Source organism: Staurois parvus, unplaced genomic scaffold (assembly GCF_062004578.1).
Source record: "Staurois parvus isolate SC_StPar_1 unplaced genomic scaffold, SC_StPar_1.0 ptg000466l, whole genome shotgun sequence".
NCBI classification, from domain to species: domain Eukaryota; kingdom Metazoa; phylum Chordata; class Amphibia; order Anura; family Ranidae; genus Staurois; species Staurois parvus.
In genome coordinates, this window is record NW_028318262.1 from 1,017,449 (window position 1) to 1,033,125 (window position 15,677).

The 15,677-nt window shown below is 41.8% G+C and overlaps 1 protein-coding gene across 1 annotated transcript in view; it reads right to left on the reverse strand.

Moving 5' to 3' along the window:
- Nucleotides 1-15,677, reverse strand: part of MRPS27 (mitochondrial ribosomal protein S27) — a 118,422-nt gene that overhangs the window by 24,787 nt on the left and 77,958 nt on the right. Inside the window, exons 6-9 of the mRNA XM_089689019.1 lie at nucleotides 14,211-14,289; nucleotides 11,285-11,400; nucleotides 6,005-6,107; nucleotides 1,601-1,743 (exon numbers count right to left, since the gene is read on the reverse strand). Of these exons, the coding sequence (XP_089545145.1) occupies nucleotides 1,601-1,743; nucleotides 6,005-6,107; nucleotides 11,285-11,400; nucleotides 14,211-14,289 (441 nt within the window). The remainder of the gene's footprint in view (nucleotides 1-1,600; nucleotides 1,744-6,004; nucleotides 6,108-11,284; nucleotides 11,401-14,210; nucleotides 14,290-15,677) is intronic.

A 15,677-nucleotide genomic window follows, 5' to 3' on the forward strand; every position in this document is an offset into this window, starting at 1 on the left:
CTAACTTGGTCAATCAATGCAACTAGCAGGTACCAAGAACAGTATGTGCTAAGAAAGAACATTTTTTATGTTAAATATTGATAAAACAAACGATGGCCTGAAAATGCAACACCACTGTTTTTTTATGTTTTCTTATCTTGGCACTGCGTTACTTTAAAGGACAATTCTGCGGTCATGCTACACTGTACTCAAAAGAAATTTATACAATTGTTTTCACACAAATAGAGCTTTCTTTTGGTGGTACTTCATCACTACTGGATGACCAAAAAATTTGAAAAGCAATATTTTTTACTTTCTGCTATGAAACATTTCCAATAAAAAATTTAACAAAAATCAACTTTCTTCATAAATTTAGGCCAAATTGTATTCTGCTATATATTTTTGATAAAAAAATCCAAATAAAAATATATAGATTGGTTTGCACAAACGCTATAGCATCTACAAACTATGGTATACAGTATATACTGGAATTTTTATTTATTTATTTTTTAATGCTAGTAATAGCGGTTATCAGCGACTTGTAGCGGGACTGTGATAGTATGGCGGGCAATCTGACAGTGACTTTGTGGGAACCAGTGACACTAATACAGTGATCAGTGCTAATAAATACATTAACACTGTACTAATAACATTTAAGGGCAATGAAAGTGTTAACAGTGTGCCTAACAGTGCTTGGTGCATTCACTGTGTGTTTTTACTAAGGGATGTGCTGGTTTTTAATTCCCTGCTTTGCAGGGAAACAAAAACCAGCACATCCTCACTATCTGTTGTTTACATTCACAGAGCTCTGTCCTGTCTTCCTCTTTGCCAATCAGCAGGCCCTGGCTGTCAATCATTGGCCATGATGCGCTGATCAGCTTGTGCTGTGACTACTCACTCCATCCCCCCGCCTTCCTGTAGGAGCCTGATCACATATTACATACATGATGAGGCGCAGGAAATCGGCTCTGCCACCATACTCCTACATAAGGAGGTTAGTCAGCAGTAGTAGTAGGAGCAGTAGAAGCAGCCTTCACCCAAGATAAACAGATAAAAAGGTTATCTAACACCACATAGCCTTGTGTGTGAAGAAGTGCCCAGAAACGTGGGCAAGATTTAAAAGAGAAGTATGGGGTATTGAAAAAAAATAAAATTTATACTCAGCTAGGTGGATGCAGCATTGATCCAATGCAGCATCTGTCCCCTGCCAGCTCTACATGGAGAACTGAGCAATCAAATACCGTGATCGCTCAGTTCTCCCCCTGGGGTCTGAGCAGAGAGCCGGGATTTTAAGTTAACTGTATTATAGTTATGATCATATAGGAGGTGTATGTATATTTCCATGCATATGAATCATTTTTGCAGATCGAATAAATGCTATTTGGAATGTTTTTTCCCCGGAGTAGCGCTTTACCTTGTTAAATGCTACTCAGATAAACTAGGACAATTTTCATTACTGGCCAGTCCATCCCTTTCGACTTGTTTGGGCCTTATTATTTTAACAATGGGTGGTGCATTTTAGCCCCAGGGTCTGGCTGGCTTTTATTACATTTTTTTCATTGTTTCATAAAGAAAATGTCAATGCCCAGTAAGGAGAAAAAAAATAAAAAATCACACTTACTACATCTTTGGTTATCTTGATTTCTCCAGGCATCTGTGAAACCTTCTCCATAACATTCAAAGCTCTGTGGAAATAACCTGGTTTCCAGATTAGCGGCATTTGTGTATAAACAGCACGGAGACCCCGGGAAAGCTCAACTACTCCTGAATAAAAAAAATAAAAAAAAGATGAAAAACAAAACACATAAAAAAAAACTGTAAAGAAAAAAATGAAAAAGTGACTCAAGAAAAAAAAAAACTATGTTGTTTTTAGCCAGCTGGAAGATTTGTCACCACTTTTTATTTTATTTCTTAGATATTCCCTACAAAACAAAAAAAAATCTCAGCTATTTCCTGTTTGCATCTCCAAAACATAACCATCTTAGTTCAATTGTTTTGGACAATGTCATCTATGCTGGTTGCTCCATTTATTCTTATGCGCAGTTGGACCAAGACACCGATCCTCATTCTAAAGCCAAGTGTAAACCTGTATCACAGCTGGTGGCTGCAGAGCAATAAACCATGCCAGGGACACATTTCTACAAATACTTGCTACGAAAAAAAAAAAAAGTTGCTCCCCATATTTATTACATGGCTCATATGAGCATAAACATGAATGGAGTTTGCCTGAGACTGTATTGTATGCGTGAATACATGCAGGCCTAAAAATAATCTGGAAGCTGATTGGTTTCTCTGCAGAGCTGCACTAGATTTTGCACTCTCCAGTTTTAGTAAATCTCCCCCTCCTCTATGTATTCAACAACTGGGCATGATGGGTGCTACAAGAGAAAACAATGGCTGACAAACATAGTTTAGAGTCGAAATCTTCACTGGCATATTCAGAAACATGCAAAAACAGAATTTTCACTTGATTAAGTGAGTATATTATTCCCTGATCCAATGAGAACTGTCCCAATTCTGAAAACCTGAGTAGTCTGACATAAGATTTTTACATACTTGTAAACACGCGGCGTTAACTAAAATTGGCTATGGATCAGCAGCTCATAGCTCCAGCACTTGAAGCTGAGTACTGTATATAAAATACCTTAATTTAACAGAAAAGCCTGCTCCGGTAGAAAAGCAGAAAAATTTGTTTCCTGGCCTATTTTCCAAGCTTTAGACACTTTTAATTAAAATGTTATATATTTGAGCTGTATTTGGCTTTTTTTTCAGACAAACAAAATCCAGCATAATTATATGCTGCCAAGCGAGAGCAGAAACATGAACTTTCAGCATTGGCTTTAATACAAAATAAATACACATCTTGCAGAGGATAATCTTATCTTCAGAAGAAGCAGCTGCTGCAGTATTCATTATGAGGCGGTCTGAGTACAGCTCTCCAGAGCAATTATCACCTTCATTTGTCCCACAAAAATATTATTTTTCCCTTCGGCAACAGAATCCCTCTGTCTAGGGAACAGGCTACAGTGCAGTGCAATAAGATCCGTCAGAAAACAGACGGGACGGCTGCATCTTCCTACTTCCAAAATGGCATCCGAGGCACGGAGGGTAAAAGATCAGTTGCAGAGTTCACAGACGCTGCTCATCTGTTATACTATATTTAGCCGTATGTGGCAGACTAGGCCCCAAGGCCTCTACTGGACAAGTCTGTTCAATTAGATTTTCCAAGATAGCAGGAAGCAAGACCTGACAGTATAGGCTACAGGGTTCAGACACTGTCAATGTAATATGATGTGAATGCATCAGATGCCTAAGCTCTTTGTTTTCCCTACATAGGGACTTGGCTGTGACACAAGAGTAGCTGAATGAAAAGTCCCGTCGATATCACAGCCCTGTACGGACTAAAATACTCTTGGTTTATATTTGCTGATGTTACTAAGCTGGGCTATTATTTCCCTGTGGTCCTCAAAGTGACAGGCCATTCCCAAAGAGAGATGTGATTCTTGCTGTAGTCCAGAACTGACATGCCATAACGCTCACACAGTCTCATGTACATAAAAACACTTTCAATAATGCAAACTACCCTGAGCAAAGGGTAATAACCCATATTGATCAGTTCAACTGTAAGTAGTCGGACAGTACTGCACTAAAGTCTAGTAATTATTGCTCCTTGTACTAGCTAGGGATTAATACACTTTACACACCTTTACTGAATAAGCCCAAGGGCATTTGAGATCACCTATCATTTTTTGTTCAGGGTAAAAAAAAAAAGAGAAAGGAAGCCACTGTTATTATAAGCAATATTGAAATTTGACTTCATAAGGACACCTTGTAAATTAAAGTGTGTGTATGACCTGCATAGTGACTAAAGCTCTGGTGCCCAACCTGCCACCCAAAGGCAGCCTATGGCCCTCAGGCAGCAGATTGAAGGCAGTCAGATTGCACCTGTATGTCCGTCTCCCCTTTGATATGGGCACATTTATAGAAGCAATGCTTTCTTTACTACCTCTACAAAAAGAATCTCAAGTTGCCCTGTTGTCCTCATTAAGTAGAACAATGCAGGTACATCGATCAGCCATAACATTATGATGATCCATCTAATATTGGGTAGGTGCCCCTTTTGCTGCCAAAACCACCCTAACTTGTTGAGGCATGAGCACCACTAGAGCCCTGAAGGTATGCTGTGGTATCTGGCACCACACCATCAGTAGCAGATCCTTTAAGTCCTGTAAGTTGCGAGGTGGGGCCTCCATGGATCAGACTTGTTTCTCCAGCACATCCCACAGATGCTCAATGGATTGTGATCAGGAGAATTTGGAGACATGTCAGCAGGGCTGCTGTTAGAAACCAACCTGAAAGGGCCCCCACCCCAAGAAAAACAGTTTACTAGGCTTTATTTATGAATGAACATAGTGAGTGATTGGTACCCATCACTCATTGTGTTCATTCAGGAAAGGAAGGGGCCGGTAAATGTGACTTATTTATCGCACCCTGCCCCCCACTCTCCATCCTGAAGGATCCTATTGTGTGCTTGCAGCTGCTGGTGGGAAGGAGAGAATCCGGCACAACTGCGGGAGTAGGGGCACACAGGGAAAACTAGCAGGGTGAAACGTATGGTGCACAGGTAGGGTAATGGGTGCAGGGAGGGGGGAAATTACTGGAACTGATCCTATGTATGGCTTTCTTTACAGCAGCTGAAAGCATACAGAAGAGAGAGAAGAAGACAGCTTTCAGCTGCTGCAGAAGAAGCCATACAGGGGATAGGTTCCAGTAATTGCCCCTCCCACCATACAAATCGCCCTCCCTGTCCACATTTGATTCACCCAGCTGCCTGGGCCCCATACAGGAAGACTGGTGGTACCCCCTTATCCACGGCCCTTCATTTCAGCACTTCAAACTCGTTGTCGCGTTCCTTAAACCATTCTTGACCCATTTTTGCAGTGTAGCAGGACACATTATCCTGCTGAAAGAGGCCGCAGCCATCAGGGAATGCCATCGCCATGCAGGGGTGTACTTGGTCAATGTTTAGGAAGGTGGTGCATGTCAAAGTAACATCCACATAAATGGCAGGACTAAAGGCTTTCCAGCACAACATTGTCCAAAGCATCACACTGCCTCAGCGGCTTGGGCTTACTTCCCATGCAGCATCCTGTTGCCATCTCTTCTTCAGGTAGGTGACACACATGCACCCAGCAATCCACATGATGTAAAAAAAAATGTGATTCTACAGACCAGGACACCTTCTACCATTGCGATCTAGTCCTGTTCTGATGCTCATACATCCATTGTAGCCACTTTTAGCTGTGGACACTGTGGTCAGCATGGGCACCCTTACTGGTTTGCAGTTACACAGCTCCATATACAATAACTGCGATGCCCATTTTTTTTCTATTTTCAACTTCAACGACAACATGTTTACTTGCTGCCTAATATATCCAGATGTTATTGTAACCAGATAATTAAAGCAGTATTAAACCCAAAAGCAAACCTTTATTATTTTGCAGCTTATCAATTCTTAGATGTGATGGCTGCACTGGTGATCTGGTCAATAAGGCTGTTGTTTTTCAATAGAACAAGCTCTCTTGCAGTTACAGAAATGAGACAAACCATTTAACACTGGCAGGGTGCTTACAATGATCAGCTTTTATTTATTTATGGAAAACCTTTATCCTCAAAAAAAGTGGTTTGCTGTAACTGCTTATAATGTATTTGCTGAAGTTTGGCTTCAATTTGTTAGTGCATGTAAAACTGCTTGTGCAACTAACACTCCCTTCCCCCCAGACTGACAATGCTGCTGTCCAAATATGCCCCCTGTGCTCATCCATCCACTCCAATACAGGAGGTGCGCTACTGCTCAGATAATCAGGGGAAAAAGCATATCAAATAAAACTAATGCAGCCACCACATCTATCGATTGGTAAACTGCAATATAATACAATTTTGGTTCTAGGTTTAGTACTGCTTAATGTTCTTCACTTTCCTTGACAATAATCTAAATGGTTTGGCTGATTGGTGTATAACTTACCAAGCAATGTGTTTCCATATAGCTGTGAACTGTACCCCACTGTGTTCTCTTGATGCATGCCTGCCAGCAACAGTGATGCTCCCAGGTTCTTCTCTAACACCCACTACATAAAAAAAACACAAAGTGAAGTCATTACATAAAAAAAAAATCAGTGGACATATTAAAATAGAATTTAGTAACCAAGTAGCACATTCTAGAAGGCATCAAATGTTTTGAGAATCACATTATATTGCATTTGAAGCAGTCCATATCTTTGGTTTTTATACAAGACCTCTGCTTAACTCCAATACAATTTACTTCCACTGAAAATAAAAAATGGTTCCAAAAATGAAACTGTCATCTGCACACTGGCATTCTGGTCCCCGGGATCTGTTCACCCTATACAGTAACAAAATGGCTACCAGTTATAGGTTAAAAAAAAAAATACAGAAATGCTTCAGACGGATTATTAAGGATGTATTCACACCAGATGTGCTGGAATGTGTTGATCATTGAATGCCATTACACAAACATTGTAAAAAAGCAATGTATTTAACCACTTGCCTACTAGGCACTTATACCCCCTTCCTTACCTGGCCAATTTTCAACTTTCAGCGCTGTCGCACTTTGAATGACAATTGCACGGTTATGCAAGATTGTACCTATGTGAAATTGTTATAATTTTTTTCTCACAAATAGAGCTTTCTTTTGGTGGTATTTACTCGTCGCTGGGTGTTTTACTTTTTGCGCTATAAACAAAAAAATTGCAAACATTTTGAAAAAAAAAAAGTTTCTTTGTTTCTATTATAAAATTTTGCAAACAGGTAATTTTTCTCCTTCACTAATGTGCGTAGATGAGGCAGCACTGATGGGCACTGATAGGCAGCACTGATGGGCACTGATAGGCAGCACTAATGAGGTGGCACGGATACGCGGCACTGATAGGCGGCACTGATGATGAGTTCTGATAGACAGCACTGATAGGTGGCACTGACTGGCAGCACTGCAAGGTATTGACTGGCAGCACTGTTAGGCATTGACTGGTGCAACTGCTGAGCACTGACTGGCACAACCGCTGGGCACTGACTGGTGGCACTGACTGGCAGCACTGCTGGGCTGCACTGGTGGGCACAGGTGGGTGGCGCTGCTGGGCACAGATAGGTGGCACTTCTGGATGGCACTGCTGGGCACAGGTGTGTGGCACTGCTGGGTGGCACAGGTGGTTGCACTGCTGGACACAGGTGGGTGCACTGCTGGGCACAAGTGGGCAGAACTGGTGGGTGGCACCGCTGGGCACCGATCATCAGTGCCCTGATGATCGGTGCCAATCCCTGCTCTGACAACTGCCGGTTCTCGGCAGTACTTTCCTCACGATCTGACAGCGTGAGGAAAGTGCAGCCGAGAACCGGCAATTGCATTTCCCTGTGATCAGTGTGTCATTGGACACGACTGATCACGTGGTAAAAGGCCGCTGTGATTGGTCTTTTACCACATCACGTGATCAGCTGTGTCCATAGAACACAATGATCACAGAGATCGACGGGGGCGCACAGGAGTGTGCGTTCTGGGAGGACGTCATATGACGCCCCCCCCCCAGAACTGGCCGGCCACAGTGTAGCCGTGATTCGGCTATCTGTGGTCGGCAACTGGTTAAATATAAACCATTGACCTGTGCTGCCCTACACTGAAAGAGTAGAACATGTCCTACTTTTTTCAGCACAAATGCAAGTAAATGCATGTAACGCACAGCATGACACAAATACAAGAATCAAAATAATTTGTTGATGTTTCCTTTACAAATAAAGCTTACTAAAGTAAAAAAAAAAAAAAGAAATTAAAAATAACAGAAACGCAGCACTTGCAATACACAGCAACATAGCATACCAACACAGTGCTTGCAGAAAACTTCGAAATGCAAGGTACAGTACCAAAAACAAGTGATCACTGGCGCTCTTTTTATTCTGTGCAATATTCAGTAAAGTGAATTTGAAGACACTGCAGGGGGCTACTAAGCTTTGCTCATTGTATAAATTTTTCTCATTTTCAATTTTTTTGGAAGTTTTAGAAAATCATGAATACACATAAAGATGGTCATCAGCAGTGTACATAACATATTTTGCTTTACTAATGCACATAAAAAAGAAGAAAACAATATTACATTTGTATCCATACACAACTTCTTTGAATCACAACACATGGTACGTGGCACATGGCAGCTAATCACTAATGGCAGCTAATGGCACAGGGTGCCAGCTCCATGTGACAGCTGTGGGCCAATCAGAGCATCATGATAATAAGCAGGTTGTCAAGAACGGAAGCCACCCATGGCAGTTTTGCTTACATAGTAATCCTGTAATCGCTATGATTTGTCACAATTGAATATGACTGGTCCGAGTTCCGTGATCCGCCATGTCTACAGGACGTACCAGTGTATCGCAGTGCTTGCAGCTGCTGCCTGCTCACATTAAATGCCCTGTGGGCGGGTGGCAAGTGGTTGAAAAAGCTTTTTTTTTTGTACATGTTTTGGAGAACACAAAGGGGTATATTTTTAGTCATTCACTGGGCGATTTGCCAAGTGAATGAGTAATAGGTATTATAACCCAAAGAGATTCAGTGGGATTCACCCTGCATTCCACAGTCACATTTACCCCATTCACAAGACAATGAATGCGCACCAGGTGAAACAGCTATCAAATCTCACATGTATAGTATCACTGAAGAATACATTTAGCATGAAGGCAAACTTGAGAACTTGAGGAAATGACTGTTCATGGTGATGGAATTGTACATATAAACAGCTTCAGCACTAGAATTGTTAACTGTTTTTTTTTCACCTTAAGCTACTGCTGTCTGCATAACAGCGACAAAAGGATGATTTTTTTTTTCTTTAATATCAAGTAGTTTTTATTGAAAATTTTCTGTAAGAAAACAGAACAAACTATTTCATCAAAAGAAAGCATCACCAAATGGTGAAAGAAAAAAAAGATTATCAACCTAAATAAATGAATTAAAACACCATGAAGTCTTATAACTCAAACTGTGATTTCAGACATTATCCCATTAATGTTCATAATCACAGATTAGCAATATACCTGAACTTGAGTATATTGAACATACTTAAACCCCCAAACCATCTGTGGAAGTAAAAGTGGACTCAGTGGAGGACAGCCAAGGGTCCAAGATTTTGTCATTTTTGGGGGGCAACCTCTATGTTTATAAGTTAATTCTTCTAGTTTTAAATATCTCTCTACTGAGAGACTGTAGGGGAAAGGTGAGATCCATCTCTGCAAAATTGGATTTCGGGCAAGATGCACAGCTGTAGTCCACAAAAAACTAAATCCTGTAGGCAATGCATCTTTCAGGATAATACCCAAAAGAGCACATTTAGGATCAAGGGGGAATTGAATAGAGCATGCACTGTTAAAGTGTTACTAAACCCACAACAGTAAAATCAATCTGTATATACAGTAAAGCATGCTGGTTATACTCACTGTGGAACCTAAGAGGTTAATCCTCTGCATTGTGTAAAAAGGCTGTTTGATCCTGTCTTCTCTGATCCTCCCCCCAGGGGCGGACTGACCATTCGGGCACTTGGGCACTGCCTGAGGTCCCGGGGTCAGTAATGGGCCCCTTGAGATGCCACTGGTACCTTTTATAGGCTTTTTTGGGTGTGCTTTGAGTGTGGGCAAGGACACAGGGGCCCCATGATCCCCTATTGCCCGGGGGCCCCATGAGTTGTCAGTCCGCCCCTGGATCCTCCCTTTCTTTTACTGTCCCCAATCCATCTGTTGATAGTACAGAGCTCTAGGAGACACTCTGCACAGTTTGGTGTGTATTGCTAGAGAGGTTTTTTTTTTTGGGGGGGGAGGTGCATGTGATCAGCACAGGGCCAATCAGAACTGTCCAGACAGAAGGTCAGGGGTCATGCAGAGGAGAATGAAAACTCCTCCTACAAGCTTTAATCAGTGCTTGGCAGAACACTGACAGAAGTCACAAGACTGCTGTATACTGCTGATGAGAAAAGGTATTTAGCAGTTTATATTTACTAAAATAATTGCATTTCCATTTTCTGTGTACTGTGGGAGACGGGATATAGTGAATGCTGGATTTAGTAACACTTTAAGTGTCTGAAATACACCCACCCAATAATGGTGGAGTTTTGGACCTACACCAAGTATGGAGACACTGCGGTGTATAATGAACTCTATGCAGAATGAACAACTGCGTTAAGTGATGTGACAGGGAAAAGAAAACTGTGGGAACGAGTTCCAAGGCCTGTTTCCATTAATCTTCCTCAAAAGGCCCAGGTCCTCCTCCCACTGACTAAGGGTGATCTTTTATGCCCACACATTCGTCACTGGATGTCTGATGTTTCTGTGTTGAGAAAGCACTCACTGAACACTCTCAGCAGAGACTGAGCTGTCAATGACAGATCTCAGTCCCCACTGACGGTTGGTAGCCAATCAGAGTGGTCGCATGATCACCGATTCTTCTTGCCCCCCAGGTCTACAGACCCTATTAAAAAATGCTATGGCTGGGCAGGAAAGGGTTAAACCGTTTAAAAAAAAAAAAAGGAAAAGAAAATTGCATGCCTCCCTCACTACCAGAGCTAACCAGCCTGCGACAACATAGCATGGGGAGACTGTACAAGTGTACAGTCTCCCCATGCCCCATATACAAGACCACATGCCCTTTAGCCCTGGAGGGGGAAGTGCTGGGGAAGGAATTTCACCAAAAACAGGGGTCTCCCCACAAAGCCATGGTGTCCAATGCTGATGGGCACTGGGCTCTTCTGTACTACAGTTCAGGTCCTACAGTGCCTAACTTGACGTTTACTAAAATTTGTCTAGTTAGCTCAACAAGGAGGTCTCTAAAACTACGACCTCTTGTGCAGCATTCTCATGACTACAATTCTTGATCACACCGCATACATCTAAAAGCAGTCTGTTACGTTACAGCCAGGCAGTAAATAGCATTTGTGCAGACTGTGCGGTTACACTAGAGCTCACTGGGACTTTTTAGTGGCCTATTTAGTAGATGTGAGTATGATAAATGTTAGGACCCCCTACTACTATAATACATACCTGGACAAGGCTCACTTCTATCTAGTGCTCAGTTGATATACAGTGAATAAGTGTTTTTACTTGGCCAGCAGTTGCAAGGGGAGGGGTCTTAGACAAATGCCCTTTGGGGACTCTTTCCAACACCGTCTACACATCACCATAAATTATAAAGATTCTATGACAAAAAATAAAAACGACGAGTCAAAAACCTAATAAAAAAGCCTATAAACAGGTTTACCGTCAGCTGTGGATTTCCAGAGAGATATTTATGTAAGGCATAGAGGGACAGGAGCTGTGTGGAGACATTGTCGAAGCTCTCTTGCAGCATGATCTCAAACACTACAGAGACAGCATCTGTAGAAAAGAGGACACAGACAGTTATACATAAACATAAGAGTGGGCCAGTCCTTTGCACACAATCTTGGCAATCCATGATATATCAGGTTGTAATCAATCAGTTGACATGTTGGATCGCTCAAGATGGATATGTCACCGTTGCATCACCAGATGACAGAACATTCTTTGCCAAACACCAGGGCCTTATAGTCAGAATAATTTTCAACAAATAAATTGCTATGTTAAAGCGCTAGTAAACTCCTTGAAGTAAAAAAAAAATGTGGGCCCCTGAAGTTGTTTAACCGCTTGCCTACCGAACACTTATACCCCCTTCCTTACCAGGCCAATTTTCAGCTTTCAGCGCTCTCACATTTTGAATGACAATTGCTCGGTCATGCAACATTGTACTCATACGAAATTTTTATCATTTTTTTTCTCGCAAATAGAGCTTTCTTTAGGTGGTATTTACTCACAGCTGGGTGTTTTATTTTTTGCGCTATCAACAAAAAAAGAGCACGAGTTGTCAGTCGTAGAGTTGTCACAGGTGAATAAATCAAAGCATGTTTCTTGGCTAAAAATGGAAATGAAGAGAACAGACGGAGCATCCATGGACAGAATCCATTTATATCTGCTTATGTCCAAAAAAACGGAAAAGGATGCAGACCTTTTTCATTTTTTTTCTGTTGACAAAATGTGATTGAGATGTAAGCGCCATAGACATGTTAATAACCACTTGCTTACCGGGCACTTATACCCCCTTCCTGCCCAGGCCAATTTTCAGCGCTGTCGCATTTAGAATGACAATTGCACAGTCATGCAACATTGTACCCATATGAACTTTTTATCATTTTTTTTCACACAAATAGAGCTTTCTTTTGGTGGTATGTACTCGCCGCTGGGTGTTTTATTTTTTGCGTTATAAACAAAAAAAGAGCAAAAAAATTTGAAAAAAGTTTTTCTTTGTTTCTGTTATAAAATTTTGCAAACAGGTAATTTATCTCCTTCACTGATGTGCGTTGGTGAGGCTGCACTGATAGGCAGCACTGATGGGCACTGACTGGTGGCACTGCTAGGAACTGACTGGTGGCACTGCTGGACACTGGCTTGCGGAACTGGTGGGCACTTGTGGGTGGCACTGTTGGGCACTTGTGGGTGGCACTGCTGGGCACCGATCATCAGGGCACCCAGTGGTGATCGCTCCTCTGACAACTGCCGGTTCTCGGCAGTACTTTCCTCACACTGTGACAGGAGATCGCTGGGTGTGCGCCCCTGGGGGCACACAGAAGAGCGCATTCTGGGAGGATGTCATATGACGCCCTCCAAGAACTGGCCGGCCGCAGTGATGCAGTCATTTGGCTATCTGCAGTCGGCAGGTGGTTAAAGAGATTAATAAAGAGTAACTCCACTTTTGTTGAGAAAAAAAACAATCCCCTCTAGGTGACCATTGCAAGAATTTTAACAAACTTTGCTGCAAATTCCTTCCTTTTGTTACTCTGAAGAAATAGCTGTTTGTTTCTTTGTGTCCATGCGCAGAGTGAATCTGTATGGAAGTGGTTTTATAATTATCAATCAGCTGCTGCACCTGCAGGGCTCTAATGAGGAAAGTGGCAAGGTCTGTATCCCCTTAAGGCTAGGTTCATACTTATGCAGTTTGCGCTTGAGCCATTTCTGCAGTGCTTTTTGCGGTGCGTTTTGCATTTTTGCACATGCAATTTTGGCGTGTGTTGCGTTTTTCCCCCAACTTGTTGCTGGGCAGATTAAAAATGCATAACGCATCAAAAACACATTAAAAAAACGCACTACATGTATTTCTACAGCGTCTTTATTGAAGTCTATTGAACCAAAAATGCAACGTTTTGTGTTGAAAAAAGTCCCTGACCCTTTCGGAAAAAACACACCAGGTGAAAACATGGAGATGTGAACCTATCCCATAGGAAATCATATTAAATGGACTGCACTACGTTTCTGCAAATTGCAACAGAAACGCATAGGTGTGAACCTAGACTAAGGGCTCGTTCACACTGGAATGCGGTGCGATCTGCTGTGGGGGTCAGTTAACGTTAAAGACACCTCGAACGCAGATTCCAAATGCATTGCGTCTGCCCACACCAAAAAGCACGGTACAAAGTACCATGCGATGCGGTTGATATGCACTACTTTTTAGCGCGGTGCAGTGTAATTTCATCCTATTCAAATGAATGGGCATGAAATCGCACTGCATAGACCCAAATATGAATCGCACAGGAACGTGCTGTGCGTCATATAAGGGCATAGTGTGAACCGGCCCTATGATTTCCCCTTGTTAATATCTCACCAAAAATGAGATCTTTGTCGCATGGGGATGCCAAAAATCTGACTTGTAACTTAGTGCAGACTTCTGAGAAAATCAGGAAGCCAATCACACAAACAGGAAATTACATTTCTGAGGGGTGTTCCAGGTTGCCATATTGCACTGCTTTCTAGAAAAAATTACAGCACTGAAGATTGCAAAGGAAAGGCCATTTTTAATATTATTCAATTACGACTTGTGTAGCAGTTGTATGCACTATATTTTTTTCCCTTTAAGTCTGGATCTCTTGAAAAACTGACAGATCCAGACTGAACACATGTGTGAAAGAGCCATAAAGCCCTATAACCACTGTAAACCTTGAAGAATTTAGCCAAAACGGGGATTCGTTGGTTCATTATTTTCTATGCATCCTGTAATTTTCAATGTCAATACTTTCTCTCCCTCAAATCACAGCAGATATCGGTTTTCATCTTTGTATTCAATATTTTAAAATTCATATAGTGTAATGGAAAATCTTAGAGAAAAACATAAGTCATACCTTCAAAATTCTCTTTTTTTATGAATGTATCAAGTAATAAGTTAAACGTGAAATCATTTGGGAATATTCCATACTGCACCTGTGTAAATGACACAAAAGAGCCGATCAATAGCAATATGGAAGCATACATACAGGAATTGAAAAACCAGTATAAGTGGATGGAAAAATCAGTATGTAGATTTCGGCAGTTGATCAAAATGTAGTAAAACTTCTAAAGAAAAAGCAGATAAAACCTTCAAATATCTGCTTATGCTTTGGGCACAAGGCCATTTTAGCCTCTCTCCTCACATTTATAGGGTATAGAATTGCCACAGACAAAAATGTCAGAGCCATGCTGCAATGAGAGTAATAGTTCTATATACACAGGCAGGTTCACACATTGATTTAAGGCTGAGCAGGTAGCAGAAAACCTTTGGAGAAAAGAGCTGTTCTGCATTTCAGGGACATGGCTTACAGCTGAAAGAGGAATGTTTCATGCATTACTGATGACATTTAAGGATCAATATTTCAAAATATATGAATAACCCCCACTAGCTTTTTTTTTCAATTTTATACATTTCTTTTTTTCATGGGTATTCAGTCCAGTTAAGTGACATCATGGATCCTCTAAAGGGGGCCATAGATGGATCGAAAATTCAGCTGGCTCAGCAGGGAATGAACGAATTTCAATCAATGTATGGGCAGGCTGGTCGTACAGAAGTCGATCTGTTGATCAACCTTTGTACAAAAAGCCTGTTGGGTTGTTCATGGTAGATGAGTGGCAGCAGCATTGATCGGTGTATTCTGATGACGGGAAAGTCTCCCTGCTGTCAGAATACAATAGCTTAGCGAAAAGGATTCCTCCATCCACAATGAGCGTGTGGATGGGGGAATCGGGTCTTTTTTTTTTTTTTGTTTGTTCCTGTTCAACTCGCTGGTTAAATGAAAAAATGAATAATGTATGACCTGCCTAAAGCCGGCCATAGATGATGTGATTTTCTTTGCTGCAGTCATGGGTTGCAGGAAAGAAAATTGCTAGATTCTCCCACACTGTCAGAGTTGATGGGGGAATCCCTCCCATGGAGCTATGGTGTTCTCCCAGCAGAAGTGAGCGATGAGCTGTCCCTGCCAGGAAAATACAGTGATTATTGCAAGCAGCTATAGCCGCTGACAGTAATTGCAAGTAAAAATCCGACATGCTGTGTGCTGTGCCTGATGAACCAGCTGAGATTCGAACCATCTATTGCCGGCGTTACTCTGATGGTGGGCAGGTCCTGAATGCTGCAGAGAGTATGTCTGTATGTAGCGCTGAAGAGAACATTATCACTATCCCCTGCAGCATTCTTCTGTTAGCCCATGTCATGCCCTCCAAGTGTGTGTCCTTGAAGCCCTGGGCTCAGAGAAAGTGAATTGGATGATGCCGAGTGTCATTCAACTCTGAAGAAGACTGGGCTGGATTGCAAAGGAGTGAGTATGTTAGCGACAGCA